The 26,391-nt window shown below is 40.7% G+C and overlaps 1 protein-coding gene across 2 annotated transcripts in view; it reads left to right on the forward strand.

The window, feature by feature from the left end:
• LOC134490988 (complement C3-like) overlaps positions 1 to 26,391 on the forward strand; it is a 69,994-nt gene that overhangs the window by 7,173 nt on the left and 36,430 nt on the right. The window contains exons 3-14 of one of the 2 annotated variants that reach the window (XM_063294402.1): positions 2,999 to 3,158; positions 3,983 to 4,053; positions 5,967 to 6,058; positions 7,240 to 7,322; positions 10,115 to 10,202; positions 12,480 to 12,582; positions 16,455 to 16,569; positions 17,993 to 18,108; positions 19,649 to 19,801; positions 20,509 to 20,721; positions 23,706 to 23,900; positions 24,892 to 25,053. In XM_063294402.1, the coding sequence (XP_063150472.1) occupies positions 2,999 to 3,158; positions 3,983 to 4,053; positions 5,967 to 6,058; positions 7,240 to 7,322; positions 10,115 to 10,202; positions 12,480 to 12,582; positions 16,455 to 16,569; positions 17,993 to 18,108; positions 19,649 to 19,801; positions 20,509 to 20,721; positions 23,706 to 23,900; positions 24,892 to 25,053 (1,551 nt within the window). Of the gene's footprint in view, positions 1 to 2,998; positions 3,179 to 3,982; positions 4,054 to 5,966; positions 6,059 to 7,239; positions 7,323 to 10,114; positions 10,203 to 12,479; positions 12,583 to 16,454; positions 16,570 to 17,992; positions 18,109 to 19,648; positions 19,802 to 20,508; positions 20,722 to 23,705; positions 23,901 to 24,891; positions 25,054 to 26,391 lie in introns of those variants that run through there. The other variant, XM_063294403.1, reaches the window with a different exon arrangement.

The raw sequence follows: 26,391 nt of genomic DNA on the forward strand, positions 1-26,391 counted from the left end.
ACCCTTAAGCCATAATTTATTGAATTCTGATGCAAAACTATATGCACTTGAATCTCCTCCAGATTTCTGAGTATTGAATAAACCCTTCTTTTGAGGAGTTCAATTAAACAAAGTCAAAACTGAAGAGAGCCAGACAGGGCAACTTAAAAATGACAATTCCAAATTCCAGTAGTGAAAAGTTAACATTTTACACAAAACCAAAAGTTGAGGACACATTAGGAAGAGCTCCCAAAGATTAATTTATTTTCTTCAAAGCCAGAACAAGGAGAATTCAGAAGGCCCAAGAAGAGAACAGAATACTGTAATCATGGTGATCAGGAACAAAATAGAGCACAATATTCACAGGATGTTACATTGATCTTTAAAGGTTGTCCAAGAAACCACAGGGACTGTTTGGATTGTGATAACATGCTCTACACTGGGCAACCCTTGAAGAGCTCTTAGAAGCTGGAGCTGGTTGAGAATGCAGCAGGATGGGCAATGTTTGGTGTTTCTTGTTATGCCTATATAATATCACTGCTCCATGAGCTGCACAGCTCCAGCAGGCTTCTGGGTGTGATTCAAGGGTTATCTATAAATCCCTCCATGGTACAGAGCCGAGCTATTTGCTGGACCACCTTTCTCCCATAGTTTCTGTTTGCCCCACCAGATCTAGCAGAGAGGGCATGCTCTGGGTCCCTGGTTGTCACTGTGTTGGACCCCAGAGTCGTGTTTTCTGAGTGGCAGCACCTACCCTATGGAACAACTTCCCCTTGGAGATCTGGGGGCCCCTGGACCTATTAGTCTTTCATAAGGCACTGAAGACCTGGCAGTTTCCCCAGGCATTTGGGTCAGGAAGTTGGGTGAGCTCTGTTGCTATTGGTGTGGGGGGTTTTGTGAGTGGGATTACTGTTTGTCCTTGGGCACTGGGAATTGTATGTTGTAGTATTTTGTATTTTTAATTGTTGTACACCATCTAGAGTTACTTGTGTGAGATGGTCAGCCATAGAAATCAAATAAAGAAATGAAATGGTTTCTTTGTTTTGGCTTAGCATGTTGTCTGAAATCAACCACTGTGGTTTGCAAATCATGTAAATCATGACTGATGTGGACCTAGCTAACTGTAGTTTATTCACTAAGCCATGTATGAATTAAGTTGTAATTAATACGGCATAAATAATGATGATGATGATGATGATGATGATGATGACAACCACCACCAGAGAGAGCAAGCTATTTGAACTAATGCAATCAAGGCCAGAATTGAAAAATCATCAAATGATTCAAAGTGCAGATTATGCAATGAAGCAGAAGAAACAGTAAAGATGTGGTGGATTTCGGTGGTGCCACTGGTTCTCACGAAGGAGGGAGCACATTCCAGGGAGGAGGACAACATAAGAGGAGACACAGTCCAGGAAACGAGGGTGGGAAAGCTAAGAGGTTCATACTAGCCCCACCCTAGAGTCTCCCAGGTTATTTTTCCTTAGGTCAGGTAGAGTAGCTTTAGTCTGGCAAGATTCTGTCTATACGGTGTGAGCAAATAAAGAACTAGGGTTTGAATGGACTGAATCTTCACTGTTCTTGGGCTGGGCATGACAAGATTATATACTCAACTCGTGCAAGAAGATTGCACAAACTGACTATAAACAATGACATAATACAGTCACTAAAATGATCTGTAATCTGTCAATTACAAAAAGCCACACTGTTTGGATCTGCACATATACCACATTGATACATTACAACATCCTAGGTTCTTGGGAAGAACTCGAGGTGAATGAAGGCCAACACCAGCTAAAAAACTAGCAGCTGTGATTTCACAATGCTGTGTATAACCACCACCACCACCACCACCACCACCACCATCCTTATTTGGATATTGAGGGACCGTCTCATCCCCTCAACATCGACCCGTCCCACCCGGTCATGCAGAGAGGGCATGCTGTGAATCCCGCCGGTTATGGAATTCCACCTGGCGGGGTCCAGGAGGCAGGCCTTCTCTGCAGTGGCACCTGCCCTGTGGAATATTCTGCCCCCAGAGGTAAGGCAGGCCCCTGCACTCCTGGCCTTCCGGAAGAACTTGAAAAGCTGGTTCTGCCACCTCACTTGGGGTGGGAGAGGTAATAGCTCGTCTTGGCAGTGGCTAGCACCATAGATCCTTCCCACCGAATAAGAATGTTGCACCTTGGGTTTGGTATTTATCTTATTCTTATTTATTGGTGTATTTATTGTAATTTATATTTTATTATTTTAATTCTGGTTTTATTGTAAACCACCCAGAGTCCCCCTTTCTTGCGGGAGATGGGCGGTAATAGAAGTCTGAAAAATAAATAATAAATAAATAAAATTTGGACTAAACCAGGAGATTTCACATATTGTTTAGCCCTGGTTTGTTGTGTAAAAGAAAATTGAATAGATTTGGCAGTCAGACTACTCATTATTGATTTAGGTAGATCAACAGTCTGACTTAGAACAAAGGTTCCTATGTTTTTCCTTTTTTATTTTTCATCCATCCATCCATCCATCCATCCGTCCATTCATTCATTGTTCTTTCAAGTCAGTCTTGCCTCCTGGCAACTACATGGACAAATCCATGTAGTTTTCCTAGCAACAATTTCAGTAATTTGCCATTGCCTACATCCTACAACTGAGAAAGGATGACTGGTCCAAGGTCATCCAGTTGGCTTCTGTGACTAAAGCAGGACTAGAACTTGGGTTTCCCAACTCCTTGTCCAGTGCCTTAATCTCTCATATCCTAAATTGATTCTCATATCCTAATTGTATATATTACAAATAAAAGATAAAATATAGAGTTGCCTGAGAATACTGACCCTATCATTCCTCTTCCAACTCATCCAGAAGGAGTCATAAGGACTCAAAGGGAAAAGGAGTGTACTGTATAACCATCATGAGGTCATGTCATGTCAAAATCTATGAGTTATTCTTTAGAATCAGGGCTGAAGAAGATGTGAAAGAAACCCAATCCTAGATTGATTTCTTAATGCCTTTTCTTCTATAGGTTCCAGCTCATCACGTGAAGGACCTCCAGGGTAGGCAGTTTATATACATCCAAGCTTCCAGCTCAGACTTCACCTTGGAGAATGTTGTTCGACTTTCTTTTGAAATTGGCTATATCTTCATTCAAACGGATAAACCAATCTACAAACCTGGATCAACAGGTAACAGACAAAGATGCTTGGTGAGTACTTGCTTCCAAAGACAGTCCTAGGCTGCAGGGGCTGAATGCAAGAGTCTAATATATGGGATAAGCTAGTCTAGAATGAGGTGCACAATTATTTTTGCAGTTCTGAGAGGTGTGTCAGGGATACCATAGGCAGAACCATAGCAAACACTATATTTACATGTAATTAAAATGAATATAGTAATGCATCTAATAATTTTCCCACTGTGTCACATTGAAAAATACTGTTTGGTAACAACAATGAATCAAGGTCTGTGGGGACTAAAACTAAGATTGTGCAACTCTGACCTGGAATACATCCTCTTGAGCAGTCTTACAGTATACCTCTGGCTACAAGTGGAAAAAGATTGGTAAAGCTTTCATTTGTAGATAAAGATTAACTTGGAGCTCAAACTTTGGAGATTCAGAAACAGGTTGCACAAGAATAGATGAATCAATATCTCTGGTAAAGGTTGGAGACTATCATCCTATTTCAGAATAGGCCAGATTGTAACCAATAGTAATATGGCATAACTTACACATTTTATAATATTTATATATTATATTATATTTATTTTCTATCCCGCCTTTATTATTTTTATAAATAATTCAAGGTGGGAACATACCCAATATTCCTTCCTCCTCCTATTTTCCCCACAACAACCACCCTGTGAGGAGAGTCATGCTGAGAGAGAGCGACTGGCCCAGGGTCACCCAGCCACCTTTCATGCCCAAGGCAGGACTAGAACTCTCGGTCTCCTGGTTTCTAGCCCAGCGTCTTAACCACTAGGCCAAACTGGCTCTCTGTTGCTTCTCTTCCAGTAAAATATCGACTGTTCACCGTTGGACACACACTGAACCCCAAAATAAAACTTGTCTTCATAGAGATTGTGGTAAGAAACTTTGCATTTAGCTGCCTTTTTTCCCAATTCCCATTTGTTTTGTTGATTCTGTTGATCGGTTTAGTCTGGGCTGTTCACCAGTTTTTATGGGTTTTTTTCTAGTTTTATATGCTGCCCAGAATCCATTGGAGTTCGGCGGCCAATAAATTCAAATAAATAAATAAATAAGACACTGTATCTGAATGTTCACTTGGATTTTCCCACCATCAATAGGACAGAAGAAAATGTCCTAAATATGTAGAAAAAGATGCCAGTGCTCTGAAATGAGTTTGCTCCATCAGCCTGCTCAGATTGCAGCATGAAAGAATTCCCAGGCAAATTATCTGTCACAAAGGGTTCCTTACAAACATGTTTTCTTACATTAAAGAAACATTTCCCCAAAGAGGCTTGTCACAATAGGAACTGGGCAGTTCTTGGTTTGGCCTGTATCATCATCATCTTCTTCTTCTTCTTCTTCCTCTTCCTCTTCCTCTTCCTCTTCCTCTTCCTCTTCCTCTTCCTCTTCCTCTTCCTCTTCCTCTTCTTCTTCCTCTTCTTCTTCTTCTTCAATTAAACTTGTGTGCTGCCTGACTCTCAATGCCTTTGGGTGGTTCACAGCAGTCAAAGAAAGAAATTACAATAAAATCAATTATCATCGGTGTTTTGGGATTTTCCCACATGGCTATTCTGTCAGAATTTGGCAGAGGCCGTAGGTTGCTGATCCATTCTCGCCCTGAGCTCATGCTTGGAGTGTGTGTGAGCCCTTGATTTGGATCCCAGAGAAGTGAAACAGGCTGAAGCAGCAATCTGTTAAATTTTGGGTGCCAGAGGTGGCACACATAGGCATCAGTAGACCAGCTCTCTTGGCACTGCCCACATTCTTGGATCACTTGATCTAATTTTTTAAAGGTATTCTTTGAAGACAATGGGAAGAAGGCACACTGCAAAGCAAAGTGCTGTGCTCAGATGTAGCCTGTATTTTCACCACCGCCTGTAAGTCCTACAGGGACCCCAGAGTCATTCTTAGAAAATAAAATACAGATGGCCTAGTGTTTTTGGGGGGTGGGGGAGTGAGCAAAACCGTCCAGAAAAAAAGACCAAAATAAACTAAGGTAATAGGAAGTATCCTGAGCAGGCATGACAGCGAGATGCTTCCTCACTGTTCGTGTTCTGGTAAATGGATATTTGTGATTGGCCATTCCACTGCGGCAGCTGTTTTGTGAGAATGTCAATACAGTGGTTTCAAAATGCCCTGGTGCAAAAGCTTTGGAGCTTCTGCATTAAATAGATTGAAACAGGCAACAGTGCAATTAGCTAATTTCAGATTTTGGATCTGACAGTCCTTCAGGAATTCTTTTGTTTAGATGGTTATTACTTTGTTTATTCCAAAACATGGAAACTTGGCCAGATGCCTTTGTGGCTTCTCCTGCTTATTTTATCCACTAAGAGCAATGCCTAATAATTATACAAAGCCGAACTGATACTGAATAGATAGAAATAGAAGCTCCTCACAAATAACTTTGCGCAGCCCTGTTCCTTGCTGAAACTGAAGCTCTGAGCCCACTTAATGCAGAGAAGTAGGTACAGTCCCAACAAAGTCTTATTAGAGTTTCTAATATTAAACTGAACTGATTGCCATTCTAATAACTGCTCCCTGATATGCTCACTATGCAGAACAGCAGAGGAAACCCTGCATTGGTGCCTGTAGGTTACCATGGACAGCAGACTAGGTGCCGTGTTTCACGTATTTTTCTTTTCTCTTTGGCTCTACCTTTTTTTTTTTTTTACTGGCAAGGACATAACTTCCCACTGATTTCACCTAATTCCAATTAACAGACCTTCAGTAATGGGATCCACTTTGCTCAGTAAAAGAAAAGAATCAACCAGCTGTTTTTCTTATTGGATTCTTTACTGTTTCATTTCAGAACCCTGATGGGATTGTGGTTGATAAGAACCTGGCATTATCTAACGGTAGTGGCATCATTACCAAGAGCTACAAGATCTCTGACATTTCAGTGTGAGTGGCAAAAGCAGGGGTGGGAAAGGATTAAACAAAAAGCTATTTTCAATCACAGCCTGAGGAGTCCCACATAAGGTCTTCCTGAGGTCTGGCACTGTCTATATATCTTGAGATTACAACTCTGAGCATCTCCATCCAGCCTGGAAGGCACCAACTTGGGGAAAGCTGGTCTCGTTCTGTTTTCATTTGGGACAAGTGTATCATAGTTCAGTTGTGTTCCAGCTGCAGCAATTGTCACTGACCCCTAAGGCCTGCAAGTTGCAAACCAGCAATGCAGGAATAAGAATGAAGGAATAGGAGGGGAATTATATTGATAATCCATTCTATCAGCAGCAGCAGCAGCAGCAGCAGCAGCATCGGAAGAAAATGAAGCAGAGAGCTTGTGCCTATCAGATCCTCAACTCGTCCATCAAGCTCTCTGCTCAGTTATTGGTGTGCCCTCTTCTGGTATGAAATTTGCATTGCCCAACCTTGGACAGCAGCCTTTGGAGACTGACAGGAGAGAGAATATGAAGTCAGATTCCCCTTCTGATTTCTGAGTCATGTCCCAGTGAGGTCAGGCGCTACTATTGCCACAGAACCACAGGATAAGATCATAAATGTCTTGCTGAATTTCTCTATTTGGAGAGAGATCTAATTCTAAAATTATTCAATTTTTAGAAGACATTTTATGCCCCTCCACATTCATTGGGGATTAACTGTTTTACAGAATAAACAGATCCTTCTGGTAATCATTTCTCTGTCCTACTCCTCTTTCCCGCTTTGGGATTTCCAATCCACTGCTTGTTCTTCTCTTTTTCCTCATCCTTTCCTCATCTCCAACATCATGATACTCAGATATACTTCCTCTATCTAAATGTCATTTACTTCTCCCTACGCTTTACGCTTTTTCTCCAGCAGTTTGAGAATTTGAATTTCTTGCTACAGCTGCCAGAATTCCCAGGCAAACTTTTCAGTGTAATTTCCCCTAATTTAATATTGTTTAATTAGCACTTTTCCTTAATGAACCTATTTCTGTGTGCATTTCTTTGAGTTACAGACTTCATTATGAAGTCTGGAAAATGGATTTTTCTCACTATAGTATATTTGTTTCAGTCGTATGCTTGGAAATGAACATTTTGTAACTCTCACCAACACATGGATTGAACAGATTTCTTTCCATTCCTGTTTTCTTGCAGAACTGGAATCTGGAAGATTGTTGCCAAGTATGAAGATAATTTGCAGGAAAAGTTTGACACTGAATTTGAAATCAAGGAATATGGTATTATAACCATGGCCAGCCTAAATACATAAGAAATCAAAAAGTTTACTTAGGATGGAAATGTTTAGTGGCCAGCCCCTCATCTGAACCTATAGGTAGATGAATGTTCAACAGCAGGGGAGAAAATGAATACCAAACTTGAATCTCAATTTTTTTTTCTGTGCCACAGATAACCAGATGTAAGTCCTTGTGGCTGAAGTTGGGTTCCATGGAGCAGCTGAGTTTCTCACAGCTGTGTTGGCCTCCCTGCCCCGTGGCAATATCCCTGCCTGAGCTGGATATTGGATATGGGATATTGGCTGAGCTGGATTCGATTGTTGGGTTGGCATTTGACTCCCTGAGGTTGACAGTCCTTGGGGACTTTAAGTTGCCCTCAGGCAGTGTTGAATCTGAGGCAGCTCAGGGGTTCATGACCACCATAGTAACTGTGGACCTGTCCCAAATTACTGAACACCTGACACATGTTGGAGGTTACACATTAGATCTGGTTTTGTCTCAGAGAGTTGTGACATGATCTGAAGGTGAAGGACATCACAATCAGTTCTTTGTCATGCTTAGATCACTCTCTGATTGCTTTTCAGCTTACCTGTGCTATCCCCCTTCCTGGGAGGTAGGACCCATTAGATCATTCCACCACAGGCACCTAATAGAGCTGGAGGATGTTCAGAGGTTTGTTTTTTTTTCCCCAAGGATCTGGTGAGCCACACATCTGAGGCCTTCATTTCTCCCTGGAATGGGCAGGTGATGAGGACCCTGGATCAGATTGCTTCTATGCAGCCTCTTCTGTATGTTGATCCCAAGGGGCTCTTGGTTCTCTTAAGATCTCTGAGAGATAAAATGTCAGAAGAGGTGTTCCTTCTTTGGAAGAAGACAAAGAGTGAATCTGACCATGCACATATAAGAGCCCACATTAGGGATTACATTGTGGAGATATTTCTCTGCTCTTATTACATCCACTGATAGCTAGTCAGAAACTGATTTTTTAGGTGATCTACTCCTTTTGGGACAGGAATGAGCCTTTTGAGCCACTGTGAAATATATTCTAGGCACCTAGTGGAAAAAGTTACTCAGATTTGTTTGGAATTGGATTCTGAATGGGGTGGTTGAGTGGTGGAGGCCTTTCAAGTCTTGTTTGGCTACTTGGAGGAGTTGATCTTATAACCTCTGAGCAAGTGGATGGGATCTTTGGGATCTGTTAAAACCTAGCCACCTAGCCTGTTTGTTAGATCCTTGTCCCTCGTGGCTTGTGAAGCCCATTCGGGAGGAGACATGTGATGAAGCCTCTTTGAGAGACGGAATGGTTCTACCAGACTTGAAAGAGGAGGTAATGTGCCCTCTCCTTAAGAGGTCATTGCTGGACATAACCATCCTGGACAATTTTCACCCAGTCTCCAACCTTCCTGTTTGGTCAGGTTGGAGCTATGGAGGACACTGGATGAAACAGATTGTTTGGAACTTTTTCATTTGGGTTTCATGTCTGGACATAACATTGAGGTGACATAGGTCATTCATACTGGAGGTGGTGCAACTGTCCTGGCCCTTCCAGATCTCTCAGCAGCTCTTGGTACCATTGACTGTGGTATCTTCCTGGCCATTTGGAATCAGGTATCATCAGTATGCTGGCCAACCAAATGGCATTATCAACGTCTTATTCCAGTGCCTGGAAGTTTTTGGGGTCTGGATGGGGAGAAGCAGGCTCGGCTCAACCCTAGCAAGACCAACTTGACCCATCCAGTTCTGGGGACTTTCCACCCTTGGTTCTGAATGTGTTTGCACTGTCCTGTTTAGAATTAATGCACAGTCTGAGGGTCTTCCTGGATTCCAAACTCCTGCTCAAGAGGAAGGTGGCAGCTGTGGCTGATAGACCTTTGCACAGGTTCAACTTAGTCACTCATGCCTTGGGCAGCCTGCAGGTGGACTATTGCAATATGCTTGATATGGGTCTGCCCTTAAAGATCACCCAGAGTGCAACAGCACTGAGCAGTGATGGGCAAGCTTCAGTCTGCCCACATAACAACCCTACTACATGAGGTTCACTAGTTGCCAGTTGGCTTCTGGGTGCAATTCAAGGTGCTGGTTATCACCTATAAAGCCCTAGCTATTTGAAGGACCATCTGTCTCCCATAGTGTCTGCCTGTCCTATCCTGTCCACTTCTGTCCACTCCCGCTTCAGGTCCTTTCAATTAAACAATATCACTTAGTGGGAACCAGGACACAGGCCTTCTTTGTCATGCACCTGCCTTTGGAGCATCTCCTGGAGATCCATATAGTCCCCACCTTGCCTGCCTTTAAGTAATCTTTTAAAAACAGGGTTTTTTTCCCTCAGGCCTTGAATTGGGAAGCTTTGGCAGGCCACTCTTAGTTGGGGAGTGGGTAGATAATGTGGAATATGTTGTTTGTCCTTCAGATGATTATTGTTTTTTATATAGTATTATATGTGAAGCCACCCAGAGTTATTTTGGAATTGGGTGGCCTAGAAATTTGATAAATAGATAAATCATGTTGAAGAAGATACAATAGAAATCCTGCAATTCTAATGAAGTTAAATCATACACCAATTTATTGCAGTTTCCTTAGCTTTTGTAATGATAATGTGTTCATTATTTCTCTTGCAAATATCCAGGACCATGAATAAGGATGTATAGGTGAAGCTATTACAAAGAATCTAGATGGCTGTCTAACAGCTATTCTCAGGCAGTGCTTTTCTTCCAGGCCATTCAGAAGCTCCTACCATGCTTAGCCACAATGTTTTTACATCTTTTGAGTTAAGTTTCTTTTTCAACTCTTTATAGTGTTGCCAAACTTCAAGGTGACCCTGGAGTCCTCTCAAAAGTTTTTTTATGTTGATGACAATGAACTGATCATTGACATTACGGCCAGGTAGGCATCTTTTTAATTCTTCACTCCTACTGAGTAGAGGGAAGAAGTAATGATGACAGAAAGTGTCTTGGTTGCAAAGTCATGTAGATTCCAGCCAACTCTCTTGCACAAATTTCAGGTTCTCATTCATCGTATTAATGCTGAATATTCTTTTTCCCTTGTGCTTAGAGTAAGTGTTATCTTAATACTGCTGCTTCCTTGCTCTTTGTGACTTTGACTGAAACCAAGCCAGACAGTTACCTACACGTGAAATGTTTAAGGAAGTTTATTATACATTTGTTGATTTAGAGAAAGTATATGATAAAATATAAAGGTTTGAATTATGGAATGTGTTCTACAAATATGGAGTTGGCTGTTTAGTGCAATAGTGTTGGTATGTGATGGAGGTAAATCATGAGTGAGAATCAATTGAATGCTTAGTGAATAATACAGCATTGAACAGGGAGTAAAACAACTATGTATGATTTCCACTTGAAGTTTAATGTGTTTATGGATAAATGTATAAGGAATGTTTATGATGGTATTAAATGTGTTGGATGGGGACATGAATGTACATGTATTGTATGCAGATGATGCCGTGTTGGCTGAAAACCTAAACTGTCTGCAACAAATGTTAGTTAGATTGTACAATGCTACTAGGAGTATGGAACTGAAAATTAATGTATCAAAAACCAGGGTAGTTGAGTCTGATAGGGAAGACAGAGTGAACAATTATTGTTTATTCAGCAAAAAAACCTGAATAAAATATATCAATTTGTGAACCTTGGCAGGAAGTTTATTAAAGATGGGAAGAATGGGTGGAGGAATTTTAACATTTACAAATGCTGGTATGTTGTAGTCTGTTGTGATGAATGAGCGTTCACTGACAAGAGTAAAAAATGGCATAAGGGCATACTCTTTCCACTTCATTATGTAGAATAAAAATTGGATATGTCAGGAAAAACATAAAAGTAAGTTGAATGCAGTGGAAAAGGAGTACTTAAGAAGCATGTGAGATAAAATAAGAAGAGATGGGGTCAAGAATGAACGAGGGCTGAATGAACATCAACTGAATACAAAACTGAATGCCCAGTACAAAACCACTTTGAAGTGAAGGAATGAACAAGAATTGAATTTCATACAAATATATGGAAGAAGAGTGAATGGATTAAGAGAAAGATGGTTGGATGGAATTCATATAATCCTGAAAAAGACAGTGGCCAGAAGTTTAAAGAACAAAAGACAATGTGTTAAGCAGTGTATGAATATAGAAGTAAGACTGTTTTGCAAAGATCTATTCATTTGGCTAAATAATTTGTAAGGCTGCCCAAAAGTGACTCTGGGCAGTAAACCACAACAATAGTTAACAAATACCTGAGGCCATAAACACAATCCAACTCATAAGAATAACATAACCACATTAATCAGCAGAGCTCACCTAACCACATGCCTGGGGGAACAGATAGAAAGATATGAAGACATATAATGCATGTTGTTAGTGTAAACTAGATCTGATTTTTTTTCTTATCATATGTCTTTAATTTCTTTGCTTTATTATTTCTTATGCCTTTTCTGTACTCTGCATAATACTGCTTACTGAGAAAGGGAATAACATGACTGATATGTAGATGTATATGTCCCACTGTTAATATAATAATTTTCTGGGACTGTTTTTTAATTTACTGATAAATCCATAACTTTGGGAAGAATGCCAGTCTGAGAGATGGCAGATCAACTCGCATTATCTGGCGAATTTAAGGGATCTGAACTTAATGATAGGACTGTGCAGCATCGGCCAATATCATCTAGTGAATTATAAGGATTTGAACCTAATAGTAGGACTGTGCAGCATTTTGGAACTGATTGGGGATGCAAATGCAGCACCTAGCTACACCTCTTGAAAGCAGTAGTGCCTTTTCCCAGCAGCTGTTTTGCAGAGTTTTAGACAAGTGCTCCATTTGTGGTCCTCTGCACTCTGAAGCACCTCTTGGGAATCAAATCCAAAACACTGCACACCCCTACCTAAGGGTGTTTCCAGCTGGACAACTAGTGCTGTCGCTCAAGGGGCATTGTACAATTGATCAATTTCTCCTTATTAGGAGGCTAAGAAATGGAAGATCATGATGATTGACCTCACTATCAAATTCTGTGAATAAGACAGGGTCATCGTACACAGACAAAAATACTCACTTGGAGACATCCTTGGTTGCTATGGTCTAAGAGCAAATTTTCACTGCAACATACCATGCTGGTTCTCTAGAGAATCCTGTTCTCTGTTGTGACTTTTTAACCATGCAGATACTTATTTGGTGAGAATGTTCAAGGCCAGGCTTTTGCCATCTTTGGAGTGGTGGTGGGACACGATAAGAAGCGCATCACAGAATCACTCAGCAACATTCCGGTAAGAAGAACTTTGCTCCATTTAATCATATTTCTTTTCCAGTCCCAAACATTCTGGGCACCCAAAGGCCCAGGCAGCTGAAAACTCTCCTATTAAACGATCAGTGAAACATAAATATTTAATGATAATCTATTGTGTCCAAGAAGTAACCAGGAAATGTATTGGGCAAACCTACAATTCAAGAAGAGAAGATTTGAAGGAAGCAGTTGGCAGTGAAATAGAAGTCAGAGCAGAAAAAATAAACATGGCAAGTTTAAGTAGCAGAGTCAGGAGAATGAAGGGAAAAAGAAGAGGGCCAAGGGAAAGAGGGACAGATCAGCGTAAAGGAAGATAAGGAACACTAACTGGCAACAAAGAAGGGAAGCTGAAACAATCACTAGCTATCATGGGTTTTCTCTTTCTCTGCATTGAGTTGGTCCCTCCCAACGAGGACAACCCAGGGTGATGCAGCAGTTGTTGCCTTCCATAACCTTTTTCCTTTTCCTCAAGCAAGGCTTTGTGAGCAAGGCTGAAAGAGAGAAAATGCCTTTTCCTTTCTGCTAATTGAGACACACAGTAGCACCATACATCCAATATCTTGGACAACACTCTGGAGAAGCCTTAGCCATGTTTCTAGATTACAATCCATCACAATACAAACTGACACCAAAATACCTATTTAAATTAGTATTTAGTTTATTAATGCACAACAATGAGGGGAAAAAAATAATAGATGAATGATGAGGCTTAAAGAAAATCCTGGATTTCAAAGAGGAAGTATAAACAAAGAGGCAATCAATAGGCCATCCAAAAATCAGATTAAGACTCAGAGAAGTGCTAGCTGTGGAAGAAACCTGGGTAACTTGTCTTGGGAACGTGTAAAATACTCTAAGTCCTAATGCAGAGTTTCTCAACCTTAGCAACTTTAAGATGTATGGACTTCAACTCTCAGAATTCCCCAGCCTTCCTTGCTGGATGGGGAATTTTGGGAGTTGAAGTCCATACAACTTAAGGTTGCTAAGGTTGAGAAACACTGCTCTAATGGAACTCTGCTTACTCACTTCATCTAGAAGTCTAGTTTACATTATATTCATCTTTGGATCCTAGAAGATTTCACCCACAACCTGGGATAGACTTAAATTCCTTCCTTTTCTTCTCCTTTTCTGTTGCTGCTGAGGGGATTCTGACAAAAGCTGCCAGGAAACCCCTTCCTTGCTGTTTAACCTCAAGGGGTGGGGAATTCTGTTTCTCAGTAATTTTGCCCCTGGCAAATTTGTCCTAGGCTTCCTTATTTGATACAAAAGGGACTGCAGGTAGTCCTCGCTTAAACGACCATTCATTCAGTGACCGTTTGAAGTTACGATGGCACTGAATGAATGATAGTTATGGCTGGTCCTCAGAGTTAAGGCTGTTGCAGTGCACCCGCAGTTACATGATCAAAATTTGGGCACTTGGCAGCCTGCCTGCATTTACAACCGCAGCATGTGCTTCAACTCCCCCCACTCACCTATCTTTCCCCCATCTCTGTCATTTTGGCTGCCCTGCACTCTGCCCCCTCCACCCCCAGCTGGCCTTCATCATCTTATTCTCATTCGGGCACATGTCAGCAGCGGGAGGAAGAAGACAGTGAAGGTCAGCTGGGGCCAGTGGGTGGGCCAGTGGCAGGGGTAGGCGGTGGCAGCCGAGTGAATGGCAGCCAAAAGGGCAGAGATGGGGGGGATATAGGTGGGTGGGGAAGTTGAAGTGGTGGCTAGCACAGCAGGGCAGAAGAAGTGTGAGGTCCTCACCCAATGACAGCACAGTCCTCACCTAACAACCGCAACCAAAACTACCAGAACTGCCATCGCTAAGCGGTGCACTCATGTGATGTTTTGCCTACAACTGCTTTGCTTATGACAGAAATTCTGGTCCCAATTAGGGTCATTAAGATATAGTTTTGTGGTCAGTTGTGTGTGCATTCTGATCCAAGAGGAATCTCTAGAAGTTTGTCATAATAAAGGTGCCCATTACACTTTTTTATTCAGCTGAAGATCATCTATAGGGCCTTAGTTATGTACCTATTTAGGCATCTTACCAGCAAAAACATTTGATCATCTCTTTTTTTTTAATGTATTTTATAAAGCACATGGAGCTATGAGAAAGAGTATATTCTTTCCTGACAGGAATAAATAAATTAATTCTAGAGTTTAATTGCCTTACTTTTTAAAGTAGATGCAAGGGGGAGCTATGGTAGGGTTTACACTGGAGTCTTTTGCATGTGGGATGCTGTGATATCAGTTACTGTAGCTTATCAGTAGGATATGACAAACAGTACATGACCCATCCTGAACACAAGGCTTTCTCCTATTTGCAGGAGAGTTAGGAGGTGGTGGAAAGGTGACATGTTCTTGGTGACCAGCAAAATTGTGTCTGCAGGCTCCAGTTGCTGCCATATTTCCTTGGTCCAATTTTCTATCTAAAAGTGTGCTTAGGTTCATATTATTGTTCCTCATACCTTAACATACCTTTAATCCTGCCTGCCCCCCAGAGTCTCAGTTGTAAGATGGGAGGCTATATAAATCAATTAAACAAACAAACAAGCATTTGAGGGGGTGTTTTTTTTTTCCTTTTAAGAAAAACCAATCCTTTCTTGCCCCCCAGTCTCCAGGGACCATGGCATACTTCCCATTCTCCACTTCTAGTCAGTTTCACAATTTAATCTGGTCAATTTTGCAAGTCCTGCCAGTCAGTTTCACAGTTCTTTTGACAATTGCCTAGTTTGATTTTCTCTGCTTCTGGAAATAGCATGCATATTTCCCTAGTGGTGTCCCACTGTAGTGGAGAAAACAAATCTTAGCAAACAAAATGGAGACTGAACCCTCCCTGCCCCCGCCCTCCATCTTTTTCCTAATCCCATCAGACCCAAATTTGCCCCAGACAAAGCCCCCTGCAATCCCATCTAAACCAAAGAATAGAAGCCTCCTCACCAGCTCACAGCACAGCCCAAGGGCAGCCCTTGCAAGGAAATTGCAACCTAGAGAAACCCCAGCCTTCTTCCCTCCTCCATCAGCTGGTGACCTCAACATGCCACCTCCTTTAACAATGGGCTTCCCTGAAAGGCCCATTTCGCCTAACAATAGAACTCACCCCAGGTACACAGACAAGGACCTGCCCAGCTTCCCCAAACTGGCCAGCCAATCAGATCCCTAGGATTTCCCGCCTTGTGGCCCTCAACTTCTATAAAAATCTTTGCTTTTCCATTGATTGGGGTCCCTCTTTTTTGTAAAGCAGGCACCCAGCAACTGTTGCAATAAAGCTTGGTTCATTTCCTCAGTGTTGTGCTCCTTCTTCAAACTGAATCCACAACATCACAAGTAGAGTTGATCATGTTGCAGGTTTAAATCAGGAGTGAATGCTGGGAATAATTGCTTGAAAGACCCCACATAAGAATCCCAGGGGCAAAAGTTTGTTTTTTGAGGATAAATAGAATCAGGATTGGTTGGAATAAATATTATGTGCCCCATGAGTACAATAGTCAACACAACGTTGGGGTATAATGCTGGTATATATTTGCATTTTTTTATTGGTGAGTTTGCAGTAGAAGTATAAAAAGAATTTTAACAGATTTTTGTTGTCCTGTTTTGTTTATTTGTAATGTTATTTTGTATTGCAAAATTATATTGCTTTTTAAATCACTAGCTATATTTGCTTCCCACCAAGAAACCTGGGAACTGTAGTTTGTTAAAAATATGCCAGTTTAATTATATCTTATAAATATGTCTATGGCCCATCCATCTTCCAGCTGAACTACTTATGAAAGATTGGGATGAGATTATGTGGCGTAAGAAAAGGATTGAGGTAAGAGCAGGAATCATGATATACGAATGTTTCCAACTTTCTCTTTGACTATTCAGATCAGCGATGGGAAGGGACGTGCAAAGCTTACCCGACAAATGCTGCAGAGCAGTTTCCCCAACCTTGATAGTATTGTAGGGAACTCCATCTATGTATCTGTGTCAGTGCTAACAGGTAAGAGGGTGTCCTGCTTTTTCTGTGCCCAGGAGCAGAATTCTTATGTGGTTAGCATTGCTCAGATATGGCATCAAGGAAAACTAATAGCCGGGCAGCTCCAAATGTAATGCACGGGAGTAAAGAGATGTGAAAGAATGCCAAAAACAAACAAACAAACAAACAAACAAACAAACAAACAAAACCACCTCTACCAGACAACATGTGTCCTATGCAGTATTTTGAATTTCTAGCACAGTCCTCTCAAAGCCACCCATATTACACACTCCTGTCTTCAGCAACTCTGGCAGGTCTTATTTAAATTAATAGTTAATGCTCAAGCCCTTCCTTCCTTCCAGGGTCTGTCACTCTAGAATTGTCTCTCATCCTATATCATTCCTCTTCTGCATAACCACTTATGCCCGGAAAGGGAGATTGGCTGACCTAGCCCATGTTTTGTATTTTGCTACAAGTGTGCAAACCCATCTTTTGTGGTTTGTTAACTGTTTTACAGTGTATAATAATGTCTGAATGTAGCCAATCTGATTTATTCAACAATGCACCGTTATAACAAACCAGGGCTTTGTATCAGAATAATGTGTGAAAGCAGACATTCTAGTGGATCCCACTGAAATAATTGATCCACTGAACTAATTAAAGTGTTAATCATAACTCTCCTGTCCTATTTTTAGTTTTTCCCAATCTGGGTGCCTTTTAGCTGAATGGACTTTAGTTTCCAGGATTCCCCATCTATCCTGGTTATCATTAAAAATTCTAGGATTTGTACTTTTGATGTCTAATGAGCAAGAAGTTTTAAGTTTTACTGTTAACATAGCTCATTTGAGGGAACTAAGCATAGGACTGTAGCCTTAGTTTGAATCCAATTTCATGATCCCAATCAGCTAAATAAGGGGTTCAGCAAATAAGAGTGCCCTACAGGCAGGCCTGCAACTAGGGTCTGTGTCACCCAGGACAAACATGGATTCTGTGCCCATTTTGGCACACACACCCCGTGTTCATCTTGGCGCCCCCTCAGTACTCATCTTGGCATCCCCCCAGCGCGGCGTCCGGCGCACATGCCCTGATTGCGCCCCCCAGTTGCGGCCCTGCCTACAGGCCTTCATGCTTCTTACCTTTTGCCTCTTTTAGAAGTCTTTCAGTTCTGAACTAACCTTAAGTGTGCAGTTACGTTTCTACCAGCCAAAGTTGGTACCTAACCACCATCGTCTGCAATCATGGCAGCTTTGCAGTTGTGGCATGGGATAAGCATGCTTAGCAAACAAAAAACCTCCATATAATGTTAATCATGATTAGTCCTGAAAATGAAAGGGAGGGGAAAATGCATATTAAGCTGAGTAGCTCTCCTAAATCATGTTTAGATAATAAGGCAGGATTAAATTCTGCTTTGTCTTTATGATCCATTGACTCTTCTTTCCATTCACAGGAAGTGATATGGTCCAAGCAGAGAAATCTGAGATCTACATTGTACACTCTCCCTACAGAATTGTTTTCCCCAAAGCCTCCAAGTACTTCAAACCAGGGATGCCTTTCACCCTTGCAGTAAGAATCATAACAGTAGTTCAGAAAATCTCATGAGCCAGCTCCCTGAGCAAATACGTAGTGATGGTTGTCAAAAAGTACTGATGGCTCTTGGGAATTCCAACCTCCAGTCAGGACAGTAAGACTGAGTTTTCCATCGCTGTTGCAGTTCAATTTTCTATTAGTTAGTGATGTTCAAGTCTGTGTGAACATGATGTTTCCACAGCAATACAAAAAAGATTGGTGTGACACGGCAGCTGCAGAATCCCGCTTCTGGAGGATCCTGGCTATGACTTTTTTCAAAGCAAGTTTCTACCTCTCAGGGCTGTGAAGATCTGCCTTGAAGTAGATGAACTATGCCTGCCAAAATCTTGGAAACTGGAGAAGTGGCTGGATAAGACATTTAGCAGTTGTGAAAGGGACTTAGTATCCATGCCCCACTCCATGAGAAAGGTTAGAATCATAGACTCATAGACTCATAGAGTTGCAAAAGACCTTGGAGGTCTTCTAGTTCAACTCCCTGCCCAAGGCAGGAGTCCTCATACCATCTCGGACAAAAGCTTGTCCAATCTTTTCTTGAAAACCTCCAGTGGTGGAGCGCCCACAACTCTAGGAGGATGAATGAAAAGAAATAAGAAATTGTGAAAAAAAATTATGCAATATAAGTGGTTAGGCAGATTGCATAAGTTATCCAGGATAGAGCACTTGGGTTTAGATTTCTTGGATGCAGATGGTTCCAAAGATTGATCACTAGCTGATGACCACTAAAACTAAACCTGGAGACTTTTGTCTTGAGATCAACCTTCCAAATGACACCCATCTGTTTTTCCCAGTGACTTCATGTAATACCGAGAAAAAACACTGATCACTTCTTTTGAGGCTAGTCCAGCATGCTGTTTTCCAAGGATGGTCAATTAGATGTCAATGGGAAGCTCACCAACTGTCCTTATGTTTCCATGCAATACTGATTCAGAATCATGTTTCCAAAAGTAGGAGGTATTAACAGTTGTGCATTTCTCCCCTCTCTAATACAAAAAGTATGCATTCAATCCAGAGGTGGACAGAAAATAGATGTGGAGCTATTTTTGGTTCTCAGGGTGATTTGCAATAGATTATCAAAAGTTTATTATTCCTAATTATATAACAATAGCAGTAATAAAATAACAAGCCCTTCCTAAATTGCATACTGAGGCTGAAATGAAGAAAGCTTAAGATAATCAGGAGTAGATTTTTGCATGAAGATCAATGAACTGCTTCTTCAGTGTACCCAAAACAAATTCCTGGCTTTAGCATTCTTTGGTCCCAAATATGTATCTTTTGAAGCAATGCCATTTGCTGGATCTCAAGGTTCTATTTTTTTTTTAATGAAGGACTTGCAAATTTGAATCCAGATTGCCTCTTCTTTAATCCAAGGAAAGAAGGGAGAGAGGGAGGAAGTTGGTTTTCATTCATCTGTCCATGAGTATTGTTGGATTTGAATTTAGAATTCATTCAAACTTCCTTCCAGGGAAACTTAACAATAGATACCTAATGGGTACAACTATTGCTCTTATTCTTCCAGCTTGTGGTGGAATACCCAGGTGGCTCCCCAGCCCCTAATATTCTTGTCTGCACTGTGACCACCCCAAAAGTCTGCAGTGTATCTCAAGCAGATGGAACAGCATACATGGGTGTGAATACACAAACAAATGCTGCACCTCAACTGTCTCTGACGGTAAACTCCCAACTATATTTTCAGTCTTAGGATTCAATTGCTAGAATCTGCTTTATATGAATGCCTGTCCCTAATTTCTATAAATTATTTATTTCCTGCAAAAGAGATTTTTTCCCCCTCTCTCTTTCATAGAGAGCAGGAAAATACCTTTCGACATTTGTAAGTCGGGACATGTTGGTTTGCTTAAATGCATAAGGGTTCAAAGGGACTCCGATATTCAAAATGTGGAGGCCAGCTTTTGGATGGTCATAGGATCATTAAAAGAAGTGCTGCAAAGACAGAAACGTGTGTACGACGATCGATCTATGACCAAACGCAACCAGCATGGACCAGCAGGCCCTTTACCCTTCATAGCAGAAACAGTGATTTGGAGGGAAGCGTTTTAACTGGGAAGACAGAGAAGAACAGAGGCGCCATCACTGTTCTGATCAAACCAGATTGCATTTAATTAAAAAGAAAAATGCCACAGACCTCCTGCATAAGTTTGTTCCTGAACAAATCATTATATATCTCCCTAATTTACAGCTTCCTGATCATGCTGAGGTTTTGATAGTCACCTCTTTCCCTCCTATTTTTCATCATTAGCATCACCAGTGAGAATCCTGAGCCCAACAGCAGAAAGTACCCTTGATGCACTGAGTCCAGTTTGCTCCTCCTCGTAACTGTTTTGAGAGCTGTTGTTATCCTACCCTCTCCCGTCTTTTCAGGTGAAAACAGAAGTCTCTAACCTGCTTGAATCCCGTCAAAGCTCAGCTGTGTGGACAATATATGCTTATCAAACTCCAGGAAATTCCAGGAATTACCTCCATCTCACAGCAGCAACAGGGAAACAGAAATCTGGAGACACCTTGTTTGTATCCTTCTACCTTGATTTCAGCAATCCTGTCACTGGAAACCAGATCCGCTACATCACTTACATAGTAAGTCTGGGAAACAAAATAAATGGGGTTGCGTTTGGAAAATGGCACTCCTATGCAGAATTCCATGCAATCTCACAGGAAAAAAAAATTGCATGGGGAGAAATAAATCATAGCATTGCCCTACAGCACCTTGTATGTTTATTCAATTCTTGAAGTACCTTGTTTTAGACTGAGTTTATTTTCATGGCTTCCCCCAAAGAATTTTAGGAGTGTAGTTTTATCCAAGTGCTAAGAACTCTCCCTTGGAGATCTCTGGTCCAGCCATCTCACAGCACTAAACTTCCCATGACTCTCTGGAACACATGGAAGGGGGTTATGTGAGTGTATCCCACGTGCAGCTTCAAGGGAGACTGCTTTTACCTCATGCAGCATTTATTAAGTCACCAGCTTCCTGCTGATGTTGGGAATGAGAACTAATGGCGGGGTGGGAGGCAGGGTAGACTTAACACTTTTAGGTGTTCATTGGGAGGGAGATAATTCTTGTTTCCCTCTTCCTCCCAGTGACCCTGCTGAAGGCAGTTGGAATGAGATTAGGCTTCCTACCCCTTCCAATCACCTTATACCCCCACAGTATATGCCACTGAATTTCTGGCCAAGTTTAATCTCTTACAGCAGCTGATCATCTCAGGCCTTCGCCATAGGTTCTGTTTGCTGAATGGTGTGCGTTGCATTGCATCCAGTAGTGCAATTCTGCTGCCTTAGTAATGCATTTGCTTTCAAATGCCAGCATCTTTCCCTCCATTCTTGCTCTGGTACATCCTAGCTCACAATTTCTCTTTCTTTCTTTTTTTTAATAGAACTTCATTATTTTCAAGATATAGTTAAGATACAAAAAAGAGAATAGAGAATAGATAGAGAACAGAACTAAAGAAAGAAGAACAAACTAAAACAGCGCCAATAGAAAGAAAATAGAAACAGAAAGTGACTTCTAACTTTCTCCAATACAGATATAGGCCAGTTTACAGGTCTAATCTCTTACAATTAGTTAACCTATTATGACATTATTTTTATTACAACAAACCATTTAATTTCTAAAACCCAAAGTCAAAACATCGTTTTCTTCTATTACAAGCAAGTACTCCAAAAGTGGTTGCCAAGTTAATGTAAATGTAGAAATAGAGTGTTCTCTTATTAAAGCTGTTAATTTAGCCATTTGAGCCAAATCCATTAATTTAACAATCCAATCTTCAGTCGTAGGTATTTGTAGATCTTTCCATTGTTGTGCATATAACAGTCTTGTAGCCATGATCATGTGTAACAGCAAAACTCCATGTTGTTTCTCTAATTCCTTTTCCATCAATCCCAAAAGAAAGAGTTCTGGTTTTCTTCGTATATTTACTTTAAGAATCTTTTGAATAGTAATACATATTTGATCCCAGAACTTTTTAGCTTTCTCACAAGTCCACCAAAGATGGTAAAAGGTTCCTTCACCCTGTAAACATTTCCAACAGACTCTAGTTACACCATTATACTTTTTTGACAACTTATCAGGAGTTAAATACCAACGATACATCATCTTATAGAAGTTTTCTTTCAAATTATAATTCAGCGTAAATTTCAAACCTTTCCTCCACATATTCTCCCATTGATCCAACGTGATATTATATCCAAAATTCTTAGCCCATTTAATCATGCAGTCCTTGACTAGTTCATCTTCCATATTCATCTGTAACAAAATCTTACACATCTTAGTAATAACATGATCATCATTTATGCAAAGAACATTTTAAATTAGACAAAAAGAACTACAAATTTGTCAATGAAATAACTCCGTTTGAAATGGACCTAGCTCACAATTGCTCTTTCAGGAAACATGGCACTGCTTTTGATGCCATTGTACAAACCAAACATTCAGCATTTAGCCATGAAGGAAGGAAGCCATCGATGGTTATTTATGCCTATTTATGATGTGTGTGGGTGTGTGTGTGAGAGAGAGAGAGAGAGAAAGACCTTAGTTCACAATGTTATCATTCCTACATACTTCTGTTCATGATCAGATTTCTGATCGATAGTGCCATAGGACTTCCTGCAGAAAGCTATGTCTATGTTCTGCTCCTTTTTGAAAAATAGTTCCAGTCAGACTCCCTGCTATAAACACAAACCTCACTCTTCCTGTGAAGTCCCAATTTCCTCCTGCTACAAGTGGCACAGTACAGGAAGGACCTCTTGTTCCTTGGAAGTCGCCCATGCAGACCCTGATATTAAAAACTGCTGTAGAGAATGTAGTCATTCAAGCAGGGATTCAGAACTAAGGTAGAAGTTCAGCAGGTGTAGCATCTGCCTCTCATGCAGAGGCAAAATTCTCTGTGTTCGGTTTCTGCATATTAAGAGCTTTCCTGTCTGGAAAAATAGTATGGCAATTCTAGCAAAAAGAGAAGATACCTAAATAATAATAGCAGAAGGGCTTTTCTTTGGACAGATGCTGCAGCCACTTCTGAAGGGGGTTCATATTAACCTTGCTGTCTTGTTTTTGAACATAACATAAGCTCATAGGAGGAGTTTTTTCCTATTACTTGGTTTGATACCAAGAGAAATTTCACAAACTAAATTTGTATGTGTTGGGATGCTGTTCATGATTCTTGGTGAAGATGGGAGAAAAGATAAATCTATACAGGTAGTCTTTGTTTAATGACTGCTTTGTACAGCAACCATTTGCAGTTACGACAGTGATGAAAAGTAACTTTGTGAGCAAACCTCACATTTACAACCTTCACAGGTCTGTAAAGAAAAGGAAAGCTGAAGTAAGATTGTAAGCACAGTCACAGTTTCACTTAGCAACTGCTTCACTTAATGACCAAGTTGCTGGTCCCAATTGTGGTCACTAAACAAGGACATCCTGTATCTCTTTGTGTAATGGGGGAAGGAATCAAGTTGTTCTGCTTTACTCCTACCATTGGTTTAGGCCATTCTTTGTAGCTACAACACATTTGATAGTTCTTTGTTTGACATGTGTTCCTGGGAATTTCCTCTTGTTTTCCTTCTAGATCCTAAGCAAAGGGAAAGTGTTCCAATTTGGGAGGCTGTCCCGGCAAGCAGGACAGAATCCAGTGCTTCTGTCTCTGCCTATCACTCCGGATCTGATTCCTTCTTTAAGGATTGTAGCTTACTACAAAATCGGCTATGACGAAATCGTAGCAGACTCTATCTGGGTGGATGTGGAAGACACCTGCATGGGAGTGGTAGGTTTTTCTCTTGAACACAGCAGCAGGGTAAGGCAGAACAATGTTTGCCAGAAGGTATGCATAAGAGATAGAACTACAGGTAGTCCTTGCTTACTGACTGCTCGTTCAGTGACCGTTAAAGTTACGATGGTGCTGAAAAAGGAAATATACAACCAGTCCTCAAACTTGCATCATTGCAGCATCCCCACAGTCACATGATCACCATTTGCAACCTTCCCAGCTGTTTTCTGACAAGCAAAGTCAACGGGGAAGCCAGCGGGAAGTCACAAGTAGTGGTCACATGATATTGCCCTTAATGCCGGTGGGTGATTCACTTACCAATGACAGCCAGAACTGACGTCGTAAGTCAGACACAGTCAGTGATGTTTCACTTTATGACCACATTGCCTAGCAATGGTCTCAACTGTGGTCAGTAAGTGAGGACTACCTGTAAATACTAAAGCTTAATTCAAATATTTGCAGTATTTCTGATAAAAATCAGCATCCACCTATTCCCTTCATTTACTGGGTTTAAAATCAAGGCCAGATTGCTCTAATTATCAGAGGAGTGCTGCACTGATGTGATTTCTCCAAAGAAGATGCACAAGAAAAGCAGAATCTGTAATTCCTATGAAGTAGAGATCATCATCAGCACTCAGCATAAATTCCCTGCTAACAGTTTTCTAGATTTTCTGCTTTGCTTCTCAAAAGAAAACTACTTTCTGAAAACCTGAAGTGTTATTATATTGAAGAAAGAACATAAAAGCTACCAATTATTCTAATGCAATGAGTTTGCTCATGTGTGAATTTTAACCATGGCGTGCTTGCCACTTGACTCTGGAAAAGCCACGGAATTTACTAGGTGAATTTACTTATCCACATAGCCATACAGTTCCTTAGGTGAGCTTTATCTCTAACTGGTAACATCGTTCTCAGGTTCTAAGCAGCTATGCAAAGGCATACAAAGTGAGGGAGATGTCGCTAATACTTTACTTATTCCTTACAAAAGCTCAAAGTCACAGGTGCATCGCAAAATGACAACCTTATACAGAGGCCACATGCCCACATGAACCTCCAAGTGACTGGCAATCCAGGGGCCAAGGTGGGCCTGGTGGCTGTGGATAAAGCTGTATATGTTTTGAATGAAAAGACTAAACTGTCCCAAGCCAAGGTGAGCTCTGTTTGTGGATCTCTCCCAAATGTAGCAGATTATCATGCTCTATTTCTGTTAGAACTGAGATTTGAATGCTCTGAGTTGCCTGTCTGCAAAAACAGTCTGACATTAAACAATGTGATTGACTTGCACATGGTAGGGCTTTAATTAGCCTTCCTTGATTGGGCTACCCAAAAATGAAGGTAAAAAAAGATTTCCTTATAAGGACTAGGAAGTCCACAGCTTTCCCAGAAAAGCATCAGAACTTCTAATTTTATTTTTAAAAATGGTGTGTTATTTCTAATATTCTTTTGGGCAACATGTCAAAATGTGAATAATAAATAAATAAAAACATGTCCATATCTCAAAGGATGTCTTATTTTATCTATCAACTTCTTGACAGAGTTTATTAATCATGCTGATACCTTCTTGAAGAAGCTTTCTCGACCTGTAATATACTGTATATTCCAATAGAATTTTGGTTATTATAATTTCTAATCCCCAAGTAATTTTGACTCACTTTTCTTTTCCTCTATTTTGAAATCAAAAAAATGATTTTTAAAAATGTATTGGCAAATTTTCATGTTCATATAAATTAAATTTGATTAACTCTATGGTGTCTCTTTCTACTTGGTTCTAAAAGTTAGTCCAGGACATCATTTAGAATTAAATCCAAGGTGGTCTTTGACTAACTGTTTTTGAGCCACAGTAATTTAGGGCATCTAGAAATATCCTTCTTCATTGCAGTGTTTCCTAAACTTTTTGCTCTCAGGACCCCTTCCCACTTTTAAAAATTATGGAGGTCCCCAAAAGAGCTTTTGTTTATACAGGTTATATTTATACCATATTAGATATTAAAATTGATGCATTTGCTGCCGCTACTACTCCTCACAATTGTTTGATGGGATTTTAATATTGTATTATTTTTCAACGTACAGTAGGCTGGCAAATAATTTTGATTCCATGGACCACTGAGAGGGTCCTGGGGAACCCCCAGGGGTCCTAGGACCACAGTTCAAGAAACACTGCTTTATTGTAACTAGAATTTGTATTTTCTTTTCTGTGCACGTGATAATAATTGAATCACCCATTGTGTTAACTTTTGACACTTCCCTGATATTATTCATTGTTTCAACATTTTGGTCAAAGAAGTTTCCCAAAGTCTCCAGTATCTGGGGTTTGGTATTGTAACCCCAAGCAATTCCAAAGAAGTTACTTGACCCAACATTGTTTGATGAGAATACTAATAACTTCCATTAAGCCCTTCCTTAAAGAGTTTGTATCAGAGATTCCGTTCCACTAATTTTTTTAAATTATACGAAGTATCCATTATGCCCACTGTACTTATGTTTATTT

Source organism: Candoia aspera, chromosome 2 (assembly GCF_035149785.1).
Source record: "Candoia aspera isolate rCanAsp1 chromosome 2, rCanAsp1.hap2, whole genome shotgun sequence".
In the NCBI taxonomy this organism is placed as follows: Eukaryota; Metazoa; Chordata; class Lepidosauria; order Squamata; family Boidae; genus Candoia; species Candoia aspera.